The sequence below is a fragment of the Arachis duranensis genome, chromosome 9, assembly GCF_000817695.3.
Source record: "Arachis duranensis cultivar V14167 chromosome 9, aradu.V14167.gnm2.J7QH, whole genome shotgun sequence".
In the NCBI taxonomy this organism is placed as follows: domain Eukaryota; kingdom Viridiplantae; phylum Streptophyta; class Magnoliopsida; order Fabales; family Fabaceae; genus Arachis; species Arachis duranensis.
The window spans coordinates 116,878,672-116,898,280 of NC_029780.3; the positions used below are offsets into that span (position 1 = coordinate 116,878,672).

Sequence of the window (19,609 nt, forward strand, 5' to 3'; positions counted from 1 at the left end):
GGTGATGTACTTGTTAAAAAATGAATGCATGCTCTCGCTCCTTTGTGTGCTTCTCATCCCTGCCCAGAAGTGGTGATCCAGATAGATAGGAACCCATATGTGACGGTCTTCGTACAGATCTGCATAATACACCCAAACACACACAGTAAAATACACCCGAGAGATAGTACAATTTACACCTCTGCTGCAGAATTTAAAAACACATTACCTAAGAGCCACTTGTTGTTCGCAAGACCAAAATTCACCAGAAAATCGTTCCAATTCCTATCGAATGAGTCTTTGCTGTGAGAGTTCCAAACAACATGGCTCATTTGTTGTTCGATATCGGCGTGTGCCTTGTACCCGTTTAATTTGCTTGGAATCTTCTTCATGATGTGCCAAATACACCAGCGGTGAACTGTTGTTGGCATACAGGCCTCTAAAGCCCTTTTCATTGATGCGCACTGATCGGTGAGAAACCCTTTCGGAGCGTTTCCTCCCATGCAACGAAGCCAGCATTGAAATAACCATTTGAATGATTCAATTTCTTCGTTCTTCATCAAAGAGCATCCGAGAAGTGTTGACTGGCCGTGGTGATTCACCCCGACAAAAGAACCACAGACCAAATTATACCTGAAACGAATTGCCATGGTCCAAAATGCAAAATCATTAGGTACACCCCAACCAATGCTTAGAATACACCCAATGACACATCCAATATACACCTCTGCTGCGGATTAGTAAAAATAAATTAATTTAGCATCATAAAAAGGGACAGTTTGTTACCTGTTTGTATTGTAGGTGGTGTCGAATGAAATGACGTCTCCGAAATACTCACAGGCCGCTCTGCTTCTTGCGTCGGCCCAAAAGGCCAGCTTAATCGATTGATCCTCCTCGAGTTGGAGCTCGAAAAAGAAATTCGGATTCTTCTCTTTCATCCTTAACAAATATTTCCCGAATTCCTTTGCATCTTCTTGTTCGGAAACATTCTGCACTTCCCTGGTAATGTAATTCCTCACGTCCTTTTCGATGAAATTTAACTCGCGGTGACCCCCGGCAGCCGCAACAAATGATTGGTAGGTTTTGCTTGGTCTGATACCGGCCTCGTCGTTATTCTCTATCGTACGACGAATGGACATGCTTAGTTCCCTGTGCTGTTTGAGCATCTCTGCTTTGCTTGGACAGCAGGGGTGTGAATGATCCAGCACAACCTTTGAAATGATCCAAGCACCGACATCCTTCAATGTGTGTATATAAATTCTTGCAGGACAGTTTAAACCGGCTGTCGGATTGGTCTTCTCGGTTGGAGATATTTTAGATTTCCATTTTCCCTCTCTGCTACATGTAATCAGTTGATTCTTAATCTCGTTTCCCTTCCTATTTGTGCACCGAACTCTTGTAGAGAAACCTGCAGCCTTGGCATAGTCCCTGTAAAATTTTCCGGCATCTTCAAGGGTCCTAAAGGTCATTCCAACCTTCGGAACAAGCTCGTCATCAACAACAGAGAGAGGCTGCACAATAAACCGTCAGAACTGTGAATACACCCATAGATATGATACAAATACACCCAATCATGTCTAATATGATACACCCGAACCACAACAACTCAACTACAGAATGACCTTTAAAGCCATAAACTGTCAATACACAGAATTTTTAAACTACACAATGCTATACAAATTACTGTAAATCAAACCTCAGGAACTTCGTTAGATTCAAATTCATAATCCACATCGCCTGGATTCAGCGCAGAATCTGAGCTTGAAGGATCCATTATCTTCAAAACGAGTTCGAACTTTGATTTCAGAAAACAACAAATCAACAGAGAAAACGAAGCTCGAGTTGCAGAGAGAGAAAAATAGAACGTAAACGAAGAACATACCAGTGAGAAAAGAAGAGGAAAAGATCGATGGAGAAGAATGAGCGAAAACGCGCGAGAAGAAGAACAACCAAATCTCAAAATAACGAAAACGAAGAAGGAAACAAATATTTTAAATTTGGAAGTTAGATATACGCGGCATATTATATAGCGCGTGTAATCAACGTACCTGGAGGAGCGAGTATTTTAAATTTATTATTTAATAAACTTGTAAAGCATACAAGCCCTAATGGCTTGTATGCAGAGCTTTTCCGTAAATTTTAATGTAAAATTGACTTATATTAAACAAGTCTTATGCAGACTCATTTCAAAATAATTTAAATCCTTTGTAATTAATGATAGTTGACAAATAAATTTATTAAAATCCTAAATTTAAACTATCAATAAAGAGTTTGTAAAGGTTGTTCTTCACTCACTTTCTCAGCGGCCTGACACTCTTAGTTCGGCGGCACTGGCGTTTCAAGAACACCTTGGCCGTCGTCATGCATTGCACCCACCTATTGCTGAGGGCAACCTATTCGAAACCACCCCTAAAATCAACACACCGGCAAGGAACCTTCTGGAACTCAAGACTGTCTGCAAGTCATGGAAAATCTTAATCTCCAAATCCAGATTTGTCCTAAATCATATTCAACGCTCAATTTGGCGTTGAGATTTATTATATATATTTAATTTATAAAATTATAAATTTAATCTTATTCAAGCAATTTAAAATTAGATCGAATTCTAAAAAAATCATTCAATCTAAATTGTACTATAAATAATATTAATGCCCAACATAAAATTTTAACTCAAAAACAATCTACCACTGTTAAAAGTTAATAATACAGAGTTATCAAAACAGATGACAAAAACATAAATAAATTTAATGTAAATTTGACTTATATTAAACATAGTCTGATAGTCATATACACGCTCATCTCAAAGCAATTCAATTTTTTTCATTATTAAAGTTAACCAATAAATTGACTGGAATCTTAAATTTGAACCATAAATAATTAGTTTGTAAACGGTTATTCTTCATTCACTTCTTTAGAATATGAAAAACTTGATTGATTAGTAAAAAAATAATTCTCTAGTGCATATAAAATTGTCTGTAGATAAGTGTTGATATAAAATTTAAAATATGTATAATTTGTAGATACATAAAACAAAAAAAGGATATTGCAAATAAATTTAATAAGACAATAAGCATAAAATTGCTCAAAAATTTTAGATTTTTTTTCTTACCAATCTCAAAATTATCAATTAAGACTTAAGAGACATATTATATTTTAGAAAAAATTCAATTTAATCAAGTCATAATATAGTATTAAAGAAATAAAAAAAGTACTCCAAAAAATACTAAAATACAAATAAAAATATTATAAAATTTAAATTTATATTGTTTTTATTAAAAAAATTAATATAAAATAAATCAAACTTTATTGAAGAGTAAAAAGAACTATAAATTGTCCAATAAAATAATATGCATAAATTTCTATTATATTATTTGATAATCCACTTTCCTTCTAGATTGAATTCAAGAAAAAAGAAGTAATTGAATTGAGAATTTTGCTGGTTGAATTATATGAAGAATAATCAGAGATACAAAAAAAATAAAATAAAATATTCAAACAAGAAATACTCAAACACAAATAAAATAAATAAAATAAGATATAAAGAATAACACCGATTTTATTGACCAATTCTTAATCCCTCCTCACTATTTGCTAAAGATCATTGCATAGAATAGTCACAAGTTCTTTTTCTTTCTTCTGCAATGATCAAATCAATTCACCAATGTGATCATAAGCAGTGGAATAGAGCTGCTATTTATTGAGAAAAGTGCGGCTGCAGCGTTTATTCCACCTAGGTCTATATAATGGACGGATAAAAACTTAAAATAGGCCCATCAAAATGTTTTTTGTCCTACTTTTTGGATAATTTTTAAATTGACAGTTATAATATATTTTTTTTAAATTATAAAAAAAAAACTCAAAATAAACTCATTTTCCATCCTTATTTTTATATATTAAAAAATTAATTTTGTTATAGAGTAGTATAAAGATTATTTTTTTGAAACAAAATAAAAAATATTTAATTTAAAAAAATTAAACTGAATTTTTTTTATATTGAAGTAAATTTGTTGAACTAATACAAATTGGGGAATACAAATAATAAGTATGATTTTTTTTAATACTGTTGATCAATGACATTGGTATTATTAATTTATTATTGTCTCCGTCTAGAAATACACAAGAATACATATAAATAAGCTTAATTTAAAAACGACATTACATTTTGTACTTTTACATTAATTTTTTTAAAAATTACGTACTCTTAGAAATCTAAAAAAAGGATAAAATTATATGTTCAAATTATTTCTTGTTAATTGTGTGTGGTATATTCGTACATGCATGCCGAAAATAATAATGTAATAAAAATGATACTTCCTAACACTAAAAAAAATATAAAACTTAAGTAAGATGACATAATTAAATTTGGCATTTTAAAATCTGTAGTTTTAAATTTTTAAAATTCGTCTAAACATACAATAAATCTTATGAAATTTACGAATTTTGATGAATGAGAGACAATAAACTTGTTACGGGTGCAAAAAAAATATTTGGATCTTCGCAAATAGAATGTGAGAATGATTTTGTTTTTAAATAAAGTCTTTTTTTTATTTTATTACAGAAAAAATCCTAGTATAAAGTATTTGTACAAGAAGGATTATAATAATTTTGCATATAAAATAGTATAACTTCCTCTAATAGATAATATTATTCTTTCATTATATATTGTTTTAAAATTATTTTTGTAAAAAAATACTTCTATAACTATAAAAGATAAAAAATAGAAATAATTTGGTAAAATAAAATGTTTATACTCTGACCCAGTATTATGACCCAAGTCTAAATAAATCGAGAGGCACAATCTAAAGATTGGCTTCCTCTATCCGCCGACCTCTTTAGAAGAGGTCGGATTCGACATAGACTTTTCCGAATGAAGTCGGATTCGACACAGACTTCTTCGAATAAAGTTGGGCTCGAAGGATAGCTAGCAAATAATACTTATTCAAATAAGTAACTACTTCTAAAATTTCTGGACCCACTTCTGGAAGCCATATCTCAACAACTCTAAAATAAAGGGACGGTTATCCACCTCTAGAAGTGGAACTACTCAAACGGTGGTTATTGAATCACCACTATAAATCTCGAAGTTCTAATACTCTCTAAACCTGCTTAACCCCTTGTTGACTTAGGCATCGGAGTGTTTTTGCAGTACCACCCCCTCCCTTCTTTTGTATATACAACTCGAACGGCAGCTCCCAAACGTGAACCAAGTCGGAGACCATCCTCTAGTAACGCTTGAGCCATTCCAAAAGGTCCAATCCACCTATCTCAGGTTATCCACGTAACATAACCTAAAAAAATATTTATTTTAACGTCGTGTGATTTTTATCAAATTTAACTGACGTAATTGCTTAACTAATTTAAACGATGATCCATTTCGAGTTGATGATTGAATGACCAAATTTTTAGTTCGATAACTATATTAGTCATATAAAAATTTTTAGACAATAATATTACGAAACATATAAAATTTATTATTTGTAGTCAATACTTGACTAATTATAATGAAATTATTAGGTGCGACAATGGTAGGGTAAGGTTTGGGTTTGGAGTCAACCCTAATCCTATCCGCAAGTTGAAATGTTTATATAAACTCAACCCTATCCTATCTATGGGTTGAGAATATTTCAACCTTAACCCTACCCGTTCTTAATTCGCAGGTACCCGATTCTACCCGCGAGTTACAAAAGAGATGCAACATTATTATATAACTTGATGATAATTAAAATAGAATTGATTTTTATATAAAAAAAGTATTAAATTATCAATTAATGATCTTCTTTTAGTCGCTAAGAATCTTTTGCATTTAGTGAGAAGTCTTTCGTTCAACATTCACTTAAAACATATTTTTATATAAGTGTATAACATATAAATATATAAAGTGTGAGTTGATCAGATAAGGTTAAAACTCAACCTGTACTCTATCCGACCCGCACGATAACCCTACTCGTTACGGATCGGGTTGGGTACCTGCAGGTAGGGGTATATTGTCACCCCCTAAATGAAACGTGTTGACCTTTGATTTCTCAACAAAATAATTTGCAACAATAAGAATTGAGTTAAACCCTAAAATGGTCCCTGAAATTGGCGTCGTGCACTAAAATCGTCGTTGAGATTCTAATTGCACTAATTACGTCTTTGAAATTGACAAAAATACACCACGTTAGTCCCTAACCCATTTTCTATTAACGGCGTGATGACATGGTTTGATGATGTGGCGTGTTAGTGATACGTGTCACTCCATGATTTGGCCACATGTAATGGTATGATGATGTGTTTACCAGTGACAGGTGGCATGCCAACGTGAATGTTGTGCCACGTGTCACAATGCTATTTGGCCACGTGTCGCAACAATATTCGTCCACGTGTCATCCAATATATCATGATTGTAGATGCACCAAATTAGTCCCTCACTTTATGTTAAGTGACTCATTTCAGTCCCTAAAATTGAATGTTGTGCACCAAAATAATCCCTTCACTAGTTTTTTTTTTCTTTTTTTTTCTATAAATTCAAAATTATTAATATCTTTGAATTCATTAATTTCAATTCTATTTTTTCACATGTTATTTAAATACAAGTGCTTTTATAAAATATTTTTTCTCTTGCGAATACCTTGAACCGCTGTATTGGAGTTGACGTGAAGATATTTCAAGCACCCCACTACCATCTTCGACCTCTTTCGTCTAGACTGAAGAGGTCGGACATGGTAGTGGGATACTTAAAGTGCATTCGGTCTAACCCATTTACACACAATGAAAACGCATATTTCATAAGAAACGGAAAAAAATGTGTCTAATCAATCATATAATTATTTTTTTATAATAACATACTTATATATCACAAAATTTACCAATGTTAAATTATTATGGAAAAAATTATATAATTAAAACTAAAATTTTAAAAAGTTTTATAAAAGCACTTGTATTTAAACTAGACGTGAGAAAATAGAATTGAAATTAATGTATCTAAAATATTGAAAATTTTAAATTTTAAAAAAATGAGAAAAAACTGGTGAAATGACTAATTTGGTGCACGACATTTAATTTCAGGAACTAAAATGAGCCACTTAATGCAAAATGAAGTGGAACATCTACAATAATGATATAATGGATGACATGTGGACGAATATTGTTGCGACACGTGGCACAAACAGACACGTGACTAAATAGCATTGTGACACATATCACAACCATCCACGTCAGTATGCCACGTGTCATTGATTAACACATCATCATATTATTATACGTGGTTAAATCATGGAGTCAGTGGCGGAACCAGAAATTTCATAAGAGGGGGGCCAATTAAATATAAAATATAACAAAAAATTAACAAAATATGATTTGTAGCATATATATAAAAAAAGTTATTATATTATATAAAAGTCAATGTTCAACTACATACTTTAAGATTTTGATATTTTTAAACTTGCTCGACGATGCTTCATGGAACTAAAATCATCAATTATCATCTCTGAAGTGAATTTTGAAGCAATTTCCTTTTCAATATATACAATCATACAATCTGCTAAAAATTCATCTTCCATCTTGTTTCGAAGCCTTGTTTTAATAATCTTCATAGCTGAAAAGGCCCGTTCAGTTGTTGCTGTTGTCACAGGAAGAGTCAAAACAAGACGAATTAATCTATCAATTAAAGGATATATATTTGATTTTCCTGTCTCTGTCAATTTTTGATACAATTCAGCAAGAGTAGACAAATTCTGAAAATCTGGAGCTTTAACCACATCAAGTTCATAATGTTGTAACTCATAATCCAATTGAATCTTTTCTTGCTCAGAAAAATCTAAAGAATAGAAATTCTTTGCAAGATTGCATATGTTGCAAACACTGAATAACTTGAAAGCATCTTTAGGATCTAGAGATGTACTCAGTATGAGGAGCTCGGTTGCTTGCTCACTAAATCTACTATTTAGCTCTTTCAATTGAAAATCTATCACGCTAGTAAAAATGTCAACACGATAGTGGTGTTCAACAGTGACAACATCCTTTTTACGACGAGACCGAATTATGTCACTAAAAGAAGCACCCATATCAGGTATCTGAATAGCATGATCATTGCAGAAAGAACTAACTTTCTCCAAAAGTGCTCCCCAACTACTATCTTTTAACTGTTGAATCAATGACTTTGTACTAGAAACCAGATGCATATCATTCAAAATGTCTTGAGATTTTTGTTGCAATGCTTGACAAAGTTTATCAGTGATTCCCATGATTTCTTTCATTATATGCAAAATGAAAACAAAATCAAATGATAATAAAGATTTAAGAGCATAAGTAGCATCACCACGTTGAGAATATGTAGATCCATTAGTAGCCAAATCTTCCAGAACTGAAGTTATTGCTCCAAACATACGTAAAAGGCTACAAATTGAGTTGAAGTGAGAGCTCCACCTAGTATCTTCTGATGTTTTTAATGTGCCAATTTGATTTGCTCCCCTTCCTGTTTCAATTTGATTAGTTGCAACTAAATGGGAAATTTCAGTTGCATAAGGAGATCGTAATTCATCATTGCGTTTGCAAGAAGAGCACACAACATTGATAATATTACTCAAACTTTGGAGAAAAGCATGAACATCAACAACTTCTTTAGCCGCGGCAACAAGAGCTAGCTGTAATTGATGAGCAAATCTTTACAAGACTTAACAGCAATATTATGAGGAGAATTAAGAGATTTACCCACATGAGATAAAAATGCACAATCCTTTCCATTATTCACTTTTTTCCAATTGTGAAATCCTCCTGATGTGAATGGACTTGATTTTCTAGAAAGTAAATAGCATGGAAGACAAAATGCAGCATCCACTTCTGGCGAATATTCTAGCCAAGAAAAACTCTTAAACCAATGAGCTTTGAAACGATGAGGATGACTTTCTAGACCAAAAAGAGGGTACTCATCCATAATAAATTGATATGGTCCAAACTTTATGTATGCTCTACGGATTTTATCTTGTTGATTGATAGGATAATTCCAAATTTGCGGATGCTTTCCGGGATCACGCATCAATGTATCAATATTAACTTGATCTATTTCAGTCCTTGCTATTTTGGAAGCAGGGGGTTGAATATCTTGCTCAACAAGTTGTGTCACAGGTTGTTCAATAATATTTTGAACATTACTCAAAGAATCTGAAGCTGAATTTTGTTCATCATATATTCTCTCTTTTCTCTTGAAAAATGAGTGAATTGTTTTCATCTTTGACATTTTTAACTTAACTTGAACTATCTAAAAAAAAAAAAACAAAAATAATTGCATATATATTATTTTCTTTAAAAAAATATTAAACCTATTGAGCAATAACAAATAATTTTAGAAACACAAATATATAATAACCAAAAATAAAGTTATTGATTTACCTGATTATTTTTTGTTCCAAGTCTCACAAAAAAATAATTCTATTGAGTTTTGTCCTCACTTCAATCTTTGAACACTGTCCATTATAAAAAAAAATAAATTAATTATTTTAAATAAATAATGTAAATAATACTTGACATTGTCATTAACTTAAAAAAAATTGAAATATACCTCTTTGAATCTTTGTTGTGTATTCAATGGTTAATATTTTGTTGTTCACTTCTCTTCAATGGTTTTTCTTCATATGTCTTGTTTTGGTATGAAAAGAAAATTAAAATGAGAAGAGTAGAAGACCAAAAGTTTGGAAACCACTAAAAGAGAGAGAAAAGTGGCGCTGATGCCTCTAATGGCTTGAAACAAATATTTGAAAAATGTACTAGTGTTACTTTAATTAATAGTATGGGCTTGGGCTAGTATAATAGAACCATTTTTATTAATTATTAGAATGGGCTATTTGTTAACAAGAGCAACAATAATTCAAATATCTAATACATAGTGCAGTTTTTAATTATTTTAATTTATAAAATTTTGTAACTTATATTTTTTTCAATATTATATATAAAAATAAATTTAATATTATTAATTATTACTATTTACTATTTTTTTTAAATTTTGGGGGGGACCATGGCCACCTTAGGTCCCCCCATAGATCCGCCACTGCATGGAGTAACACGTGTTACTATCATACCACGTCATCAACCCAAATCATCATACTGCTAATGGAAGATTGGTAAGAGATTAACCTGGTACATTTTTGTAAATGTAAAAAACGTAATTAATGCAATTAAAATCTCTTAGTTTGGGATGTGGGTCAATGAGATGTTATTTGTGAGACGGATTGTGTGGAAGCATTTAATCTTATTACTCAAGATGGTTTTGGGTTTATTGATCTATTGGTGTTCAAAATAAGAGATATCATGCATTGGAATTGGTGTGTTGACTTTCGTTTGATTATGAGAGATACAAACACGGTGGCAGATACTATGACAAAGATGGCGATGAAGTTATAATTTTCGCATGTAGAGCTTCTTTTACCTTAGAAAGAGTTTAAGAATAATTTTAAATGGAATTGCTCCTCTATTTAAGCATTTCCTTATTTTGTTTGTTTTGTTTAATTTATTTTGATCACCAAAAAATCTCAAATTCGATTTTAGTACGGGACGCGGATGTGACTGGACCATTTTGGGCTTAACTCATTAGGATTTTCCAAGTGAAAAAATGTCGGTCTACCACTTTACCCATATTTCATTCAAAGGTGAATTTTCGAAAACGATGTTGTAAATTGTAATTCACAAATTTTCTCAGCTTCTGTTTTCAGTCTGCAGAAATTTGAAACAAAACAAGAAGGGGCGGAGATTGGTTCCCGTTACGGTTTGGGCTTCAGAAACTGCACCAAACCTGCACGCTCTGGTTTGGTTTTGTTTCGTTTTAATCATTGTCACTATTAACATAACTCTAACTGTGCTTTAAGCATGGCGACGCAACTGAATGGTGGTGACAACAGTGACCTCATAGCCACCTTGCAGGCCAGGGTCAAGGTATTTCCTTTCAACTCCGATTCTATTTTTCAGGAAAATAATATTTCATGAGTGTCATCTCGGATAGATGGAATACTTTTTGTAGTTTTAGACCCACTTAAGATTTCATTGTATTTTGTAGACATTTAGATATGAAAATCAGTGAACTGAGCTAAAGGATTTGCTGATATTGTTATGTTTATGTTTATTTTTTTATTTTTTTTCAATAGTTCTGCTGGGATGAGGGTTTAATCTGGAATTCTAGACTTAGAATCAACATTGCAACTAAATATGTGTGGATGTGTGTGTGTGTTTTTAACTGATTTGCGGTTTATAAAATCAGGAATTAGAGGCTGAGAATGCAAGGCTGTTATCTCAACTTGCTAATTGTCAAATTCAAGAGGTTAGCTAGTAAATTGTTTCGTTTCTTTTTTTTAAAGTTTGCTCTTTGTTTAGTCTCCTGGGAAGTTAGAGCGTAGTGGCAGTTTTCATGTAGGAAATACTAACCAAAGAGAAGTGATTGTGAAAAAGGAAATCATCTATGAAAAAAAAGAATAAAAGTGAGTGAAATTTTGTGTAAATATGAAGCAGGTGGAGAAGAAATTTCATGGCACTGATGCTAAAGAAAAAAAATCGAGAAAAGGCAACAGGAAATCAGGAGAAAAGATAGAAAATGTGCCAGGTTTCTTTTTCTACATCCTAATTTTATTTCAAACACATGGCCGCCTAGTACACAAGATCAATGAAAGGGATGCACCCAAGGGGTAGCCTGAATGCATTAGTAATTGATTCCATGGCTTGAATGGGTGACCTCAAAGCTCAATGGTTGCTCCAAGGCTTTACTTCTTTTCTTCAAACACATGATGGCTTGAAATTTTTTATAAAAATTAACTTGCAAACTGAAAGCTTCACTTTCTGTTCTTCAGTAAATGCGTCAGCTGTGTTTAATGGACTTAATGAATTCAGTGATTTATTGATTTGTATGCTTTCTATGTTCCTGTTTCTCAGCTCCGAGGGGGCATTTTGTCTGAATCATCTATTCTGTATACATGGTTTGCCCCTTCCACATCACATGTTGTAGGTTGTAATGAAATTTAAATGACGAAGGACCTAATTTGTTTTTAATCTCATGAGCAAGATGAGTTTAGCAAAACAAGTTGGCATTTCGAATTAACTTCTGCATCTTGGTGCAGGCTATAACTCGAGGTTTATGAATCATCACAGCAAGAGATATGTAGCTTTAAAAGTTATGTACTTTGGAAAAAGGTATATGTATCGTCACTATTACATCTGGCCTTGTTTTTTTCCAGACAATTTGCCCATCTTTACTGAAAAGACAGCTGTTTAATAAGTTGTACATCCTCAGAGCATTGGATGTATAACCTTTGTGTTTTTCCTTCTTCTTATTTCACCTTTTTACCTGTATTCCTTGAATTAGAAACATATAGATTTCATGTGATAATGAATATGAAGGCATTTTAACAGTTTGGTATTGGCTAAATACAGGTACTATGGTTTTGCTTCAGAGGCACAAATGGAACCAACTGTTGAGGTTTGTTATGTTGCAGATACACAAGAAAATAATTCTGAATTTTCTGGGAGAAAAAATTGATCGAGAACTAACAACAAAACATCCGATGCTCATATAGATTTTTATTTTTCTGGATGTACACCATGTGCATAGTTATTTAAAAAAAAATCAGCTTGGCATTGACTGTGAGATTTTATTTTTTATTTAACTTAGAACATTTTTTTGCAGTCTGAAATTTTCAAAGCTCTAGAGAAAACTAGGCTTTTGGTTGGTGACAGGAAGGAGTCACAGTATTCAAGATGTGGTAGAACAGACAAAGGTGTTTCCTCTGTTGGACAAGTAAGTTAATGTTGAAAGGGGGAAGAAGAAAGGGAGTGTGCTTTCTGTTTACTATGACTAATACATTGATGTTTATATGCTATCCTTTGATGTATTTGGCTTGAATGAGATTCACAGATATTTATAGAGTTCATATGTGATTTCTTCTAGGAAACTCCTTTAGCATCTATACAGAGGGACTGAAGAGCTCCTTTCAGTCCTTCACTACTTTGTTTTCCTATCATTTCCTTTGTCTGATGCCTTTTCATTTTTGGAAGATATCTTACTTTCCCTGGAAACAATGATAGTTTTATCATGCAATCCTTGATAATTCAAATTGTTTTAGTTTTTGTCACAACAACAACGATGCCTTGTCCTACTAGGTGGGGTTCGGCTACATGGATCAAACGACGCCATTGAGCTCTATCATGTATCATGTCTACAGAGATATCGTTTACATGCTAAGAAGCACGGACACACCAAATTACTGCCGTGTCCACGTGTCGGACACGCGGTGGACACGCGGTGGACACGTGTCCGACACACCTGAGCACATGTCGCAAAAAAAAAAAATTTTTTTTTTTACTCGGACACGCCATGACACGGCACTGGACACACGAGGACACGGCAATGGACACACGAGGACCCGGCATTGGACACGCCAGGACACGATTGGCATGTAAAAATTGCAGAAATTTTTTAAAAAAAAATTACCTTTAACCCAAAAAAATCTTGGACCCCATAAGCACAAGGAGTCTCTCACACATTTTAAATAACTCATAAAAAAACAACCCTCATTTTTTACACGACCCTTCACCTTCAGAGCATAGCAAAAGTCACCCTCCTCCACGCACCGTCCTCTGCACGCAAGTCCTCTGCGCGCCGGTCCTCTGAGCATAGCTTTTTTTGGATATATCATTAGAATTGATGCCCCATATTTTTTTGGAAAGGATATGGAAATAGGAAGTAGTGAAGTTCAAAAGATAGTTAAAGAATACTCCATGTGTTTTTTTTTTTTTTTGAGGGGTTAGGAAGTGATTATAAGTTCAATTGTAAATTTTGACTTCATATTATATATATGATATATATTATGACTTTTGATTTTTTTTCTTAAAATTTAATATATATATGCCGTGTCCGTGTCCGGTAAAATTTTAATTTTGGTGTGTCTCCGTGTCCGTGTCCGTGTCGTGTCCCGTGTCCGTGTCCGTGTCTGTGCTTCTTAGTTTACATGTATATCTCGTTTGACCACCTCATGGATGGTCTTCCTAAGTCTTCTTTGCCTTTCACCCTTTGTCCATCTTCCATCTCAGCCACCCTCCTGACTGGGTGCTCTGTCGGTCTACTTCTCACGTCAAAATCACCTGAGACGCGATTCTACCATATTTTTCACAATAGGTGTTACTCCAACTCTCTCTTGTATATCTTCGTTCCTTATTTTATCCAATCGCATATGACCACTCATCCATCTCAACATCTTTATCTCTGACACACTTAACTTATGTTCATACTTCCTTTTGGCCACCTAACACTCTGTATCATAAAGCATAGCCGGTCTGATAGCAGTGCGATAGAGTTTACCTTCTAGTTTTAAAGATACTTTTTTGTCACATATAAAACCAAACGCACCCCGTCATTTTGACCAACCTGCTTGGATTTTATGATTTACATCCTGTTCAATTTCTCCATTATCCTGTATAATGCACTCAAAATACTTAAAACTTTTAACTTTTCGTAGAATGTTTTCTTTAATCTTCACCTCTTTATTAGGGTTTTCCCTTCGACGGCTGAATTTACATTCCATATATTCCGTCTTGCTACGGCTTATGTGCAGACCATACACTTCTAGAGCTTCTCTTCGTAAATCCAACTTTTTATTTAGGTCTTCCATTGACTCTCTCATAAGGATGATATCATCGGCAAAAAGCATGCACTATGACACAGGTTCTTGGATATGTTATGTGAGTACTTCCAAAACTAATGTGAAAAAGTATAGATTTAAGGATGATCTCTGGTGTAATCATATACTAATAGGAAATTTCTTTGTCACCATCTTGAATCTTCACACTAGTTGTAGCCCCATCGTACAATTGCACGAATATATGTGATTCTTACTCTTTTCTTTTTCAAAACCTTCTATAAGACATTCTTTGGCACCCTATCCGAGTTTTTATTATTATTTTAAGAGGATGTATCAGCATCAAATTTCTAATTATGATTAAGACTATTATGCTGTTGATTTGTGGATTTATGTGATCTATTAATAACTTGTTACTTTATTGGTTCTCTCATTTGGTAACGTTTTGATGCAGGTGATAGCTCTTTTCCTGAGATCAAACCTCAAGATATCTGGATCAAATGATGTAGGTTCTGGAGAAATTGCTTTAGAAAGTCAATATGGTTAGCAGAACAATCTTTAGAGCTCACACAAGTAGACATTTAATGGTGGATCTGATATTACCATGAAACAATTTTTTCCATAAAAATTTCCCAGGATTTACTAATACCTTTAGAAATTAAATTTTCAAGTGTTAATCATACAACCAAACTATATATATCTGACTACAACATCAGTTAAAGTCTTAACATTAACATTTTATGTGGATGGCATAGGGTTATTTCTATTGGTGTATGAAGTTTGATTTCTTCCCTTCCTCTTACCACCTCTTATTAACATATTTTGTACCCCGCATAGATACCAACTGGATTACTTATTAGGCTGCTTTGTTGTAATAGGTTTGGGTTCAATGCTTTTAGCAGGTTTTCTTTATAATGCTCTTTATGTTATGGGTTTTTGGCAGTTTTTTAATCATTGATGATTGAACCATGCTCTTGACTATTTTCTATAACTATAACAATTTGACAATTGTACAGATTTCTTTTCCCCCATTTTGTAAAACAAATATATATATTTTTTTCTTTTTTAAACTGCAGAAAGGGAAATTGATTATGTGAGGGTGCTCAATCGAGTCCTTCCAAATGATATTCGCATTATGGGCTGGTGTCCTGTTCCAGTCAATTTCCATGCAAGGTTTGGATCTCTAACTTCATTTTCTAAATGAATATCAAGTTATACTGAGTTTGAGAGCAACGGGGAACAACTGATTGGGGAAGTAGGTTTGATATGGTTAGGTAAACCATACTGTTGTGGTGAAGTTCATACTCAACAGATTTATTGAATCATATGAAGTAGCTGGAATATTTTCATTTACTTACCCTTCAAATTGAAACGGCATTGCAATAAATCAAATTTTAAAATATTAAATAATTAAGCTTGATATTTTGAATTATAGTATTTTTTCATCATGTCCCTTGCTTATTTGTGGATGCAGGTTCAGCTGTTTAAGTAGGCAGTATAAATACTTCTTTTGGAAAGAAAATTTGAATATCCTGGTAGGAAAACATTACCCCTTTGCAATCTTTTTAGATCTCAAAACCGCCTTTTCTCTGATTCCAATAGACATGTGAAATTGTGAATTTTATAAATTTTTCTTTGGTTCATGTCCATTAGGCAATGGAGAGCGCCGGGAAGAAATTGATAGGAGAACATGACTTTAGAAACTTCTGCAAAATGGATGCTGCAAATGTGCACAACTACAGGAGGAATATCACATCACTTGAGATGTCTCCCACAGATGTGAGGTTAAGATTGGTAGACAATTTTTCTGACCCTTATATGTGTTTTTGTTTGTGTGTTTGTGAGTGAATCCTAAGGTTAGGAAAACATAGGATAAAAATCTAAGATGTAGAACAAGCTGAGACTTTTTTGTTGGCAATTGGTAGACCCTATGTTATACGAGGAGAGAAATTCTAATTCTGTTTCATTTCGGAATTCAGTGTTTTTGGGCTTGAAATTTGTGCATCATTTTCATGTTTATCTGCAGGTATGGTGATAATGAACTTTGGGTGATTAAAATCAGAGGCAGTGCTTTCCTATGGCACCAGGTTCGCTGCATGGTTGCTGTTCTATTCATGATTGGCAAAGGCCTGGAATCTCCAAATGTGGGTACCTAAAACTCTCAACTGAATCTCTTTAAAATTTTGTTTTGCTGTTGCCTTGTTCGTCCTTTAAGAGTGTCTGGTAAAGCCATTCCTGTCTGATTACTGATGGCCGCATGTGTATTATATGACATTTTCCAATTTTACTTGCCGAAGCCAATTTTAGTACTTTGAGCTAAACACTTCCCTGCTTAAATTTTGTAGGTAATTGATATGCTACTGGACACTACTAGTATCCCAAGGAAACCTCAGTACACCATGGCTTCGGAGGTTCCATTGGTTCTTCAGTCATGTGAATTTGAAGATATTAAGTTTATATGCTCATCAGGTAGTTCTGATTTTTTCCTAGATTACGGAACATAGTGACTTGCTGTTTCACTGGATTCTTTCTAGAAATCCAGTACCAGTTAGCATATTGGAGATGCATCGTCTTTCCAATTTTTCTTCTTCGCTTGCCTAGTTGCACATTCTATTTAGAGAAATTTGATACTATCACTTCATTAATTTATCTTGTATATAGATTCTGGAGAAGCACTGCATGTACACTTGGTGAACGAATGCCAAAGTTACCAGCTTGAAGCTGCTATCTTTCATGAGGCACTTATTAATTGTGTGCCTTTATCAGAAGGTACTGCAAAATGCATTCCCGAATTAATGTCGTATTCCTTGTGTTTACAGTGGTCTAATGCTGATAACTGATCCTTTTCCAGATCAACCTACTCGAGAAAGAAAAAAGAAACCTTCACATGTCCCTATTATGTTGCGACCAACTGAGCGTGAGTTTCAGTCACCTATATTTTAAAGTTTGTATAGAAATCTACTCAAATGCATGTGTTTGGAATGTTTATGAATTTTGTTCTTGTAAGCTTCACACTAGATGTTGTTTACTGACTTATTCATACTGAACTAAATGCAGCATCATATGAAGAGCGCCGCTCCAAATTCGACTCAAAACATGAAGATCATATTCATACTGCTCATCTCAACATTGTAGGCCTTCCTACATAGGTTGTATTATCAAGTGATCACTTTTTTCCTAATCGAAAGTTCTTATGTAGATTGCAATCTTTTTATCTGGGCTATTCAAGTCCCTCCAAGATTTTATTGTGAGCAAAAGAGCCAAAGATAATTAATTATCAATTGTTGATGCAAAATTACTCACCCTAACCTGCTATTTACTTGGATACTAGCACTTTGTTGTATTTAATCTTTCATTCTTGTGAGTACATGAAATGACTCAAATGAGATTAACTGAAATGAGTAATGACCAAAACTGAATGCAGGTGAACAGCAGTTTGCTTGGTTTTGACACTTTCAGCTTTCAATTTTATGCTGGATCTAATTATATATTTTGGATACACTTTTTTAAAAAGTAGCTACTTCCATAAAGACAAGGTGATGTTGTAAACTATTAGATGGTTTAGTCAAATATGTCAAACCATTTAATGATTCCCAATATCATTTTCATATAAAGATGACTTTATTGAAATAATCACCATTTTAAAATTGTCTTTTGATAAGTGATTTATAAATATTTGTATACAAACACCTGAAGAGCTTAGAGTTAGTGTTTAGTTCCTGATAGGATGCTCAATGTTGAATTTACTTGAAACTTCTATGAAAAAAAAAACTGCAAATTTTGTTTGATTTCCGTTATGAACAAAAATAATTCAATCGATGTGGAAATAAATCAGAAATTATTTTTAATATGGAGATAATGATGGTATTTTGGTTGAATATTGATATTTGAAGTGTATTACAGTATTGTAGATGTATAAAAAAAGTGTTCAACACCATGATGTTGACATTGACACATATCCAACACACACTTTACATGTTGGAAGATGGATCCTGCGTGTTGATTTTTTACCTGTAAAATTCACTCACCTGTAATTACATTAAATAATCTCATTTTTAACAAAACACCAATATTTTTTTCATATAAAATAAAATTAGCCGAAATAAACTTGCTAACGAGCCTATGACCACTTTGGGAGGAAAAGAAAGAAAAAGGACAAAAGCTACTTCTAAAATGCTTTGTCTGTCCATGTTTCCAATATTTGGTGCCTTGAAGGTTTCAATCAAACTCCTCCAAACCGACAATTCAGCATGTGGGAAAAAGGTTGAATCCCCTAAACAACTTAAATCCCTTCCATACCTTTTCCTCGATGATGGTGGGATAAGATAATAATAATGGCCCTATGCTTGTTAATTGTTATCATGTATATGTATGAATTGGAAGGGATATACATGTCACGCCAACTATTCAAATTGAAAATGCAATCCATTAACATCAATAATGATTTGTTAGGGTTAGTGAACCCTACCATCCATCCAAAGTTTAGGGTTTTTTAAACAAAGTTCGAGTTTTAGGATGACAGCTACATTGCACAAAAATTTGCACTATAAATATTTGACTTAAATATATTTATTTAGAGTAATGATCGGAATTTTTATTTATTTTTTAATTTTTAAATGAATAAAAATTAAATTCAAATTGTTTTTTTCAAATAAAAACTAAAAAAAGATAGCTAAAAACAATTTAGGACTTCCAATATAAAATACACAATTTGTTCGTATAACGAGTAATTTGAATGAATTTAGTTTTTTTAAAAAATTATAAAATAATATAAGAGATTAATTATTATTAATTTTATAACTTTTATTATATATAAAATTTATTATCTTAATTTAAAAATAATTAACTCTATACTTTGTCACTTTATTAATTCTCTCATTTTAAAAGAGTTCTACCCAATTTAAATACTGCCTAAATAAGATCTAAAAATCTCGAGTATAGTATGTTGTAATTTATAATGGAAAATTATCCCATTATAATCACATAAATAACTAACCCAAGTTGGGTCCTAGCTAGATCATCTTTTTTTTTTTTTTTGA

At 33.0% G+C, this 19,609-nt stretch overlaps 1 protein-coding gene across 7 annotated transcripts; it reads left to right on the plus strand.

Annotated features, from left to right (window-relative positions):
• Nucleotides 1-10,541: 10,541 nt before the first annotated feature.
• On the plus strand, nt 10,542-17,900 carry LOC107467868 (uncharacterized). Of its 7 annotated transcripts, XM_021131551.2 has the most exons (16): nt 10,542-10,601; nt 10,665-10,884; nt 11,207-11,266; nt 11,452-11,545; nt 12,057-12,129; nt 12,370-12,415; nt 12,623-12,733; nt 15,025-15,112; nt 15,647-15,743; nt 16,045-16,105; nt 16,224-16,354; nt 16,597-16,714; nt 16,916-17,039; nt 17,232-17,339; nt 17,422-17,487; nt 17,628-17,900. In XM_021131551.2, the coding sequence occupies exons 2-16, from the start codon at nt 10,819-10,821 to the stop codon at nt 17,717-17,719; spliced, it is 1,335 nt and encodes a 444-aa protein (XP_020987210.1). In that variant the 5' UTR covers nt 10,542-10,601; nt 10,665-10,818; the 3' UTR covers nt 17,720-17,900. The 7 variants fall into 7 exon arrangements, with proteins under 7 accessions (XP_020987210.1, XP_015942570.1, XP_015942571.1 ...); XM_016087084.3 differs by having other exon boundaries at nt 10,546-10,884; XM_016087085.3 differs by having other exon boundaries at nt 10,546-10,884; nt 11,455-11,545.
• The last annotated feature ends 1,709 nt before the right edge of the window (nt 17,901-19,609 follow it).

Coding starts and splice junctions, on each gene's coding strand:
- LOC107467868 (XM_021131551.2), top strand. CDS start 10,819: ATGGCGACGCAACTGAATGGTGGTGACAACAGTGACCTCATAGCCACC. Junction 12,734..15,024: donor GTGTTTCCTCTGTTGGACAA/GTAAGTTAATGT, acceptor GTTTTGATGCAG/GTGATAGCTCTTTTCCTGAG. Junction 15,744..16,044: donor CCAGTCAATTTCCATGCAAG/GTTTGGATCTCT, acceptor TTGTGGATGCAG/GTTCAGCTGTTTAAGTAGGC.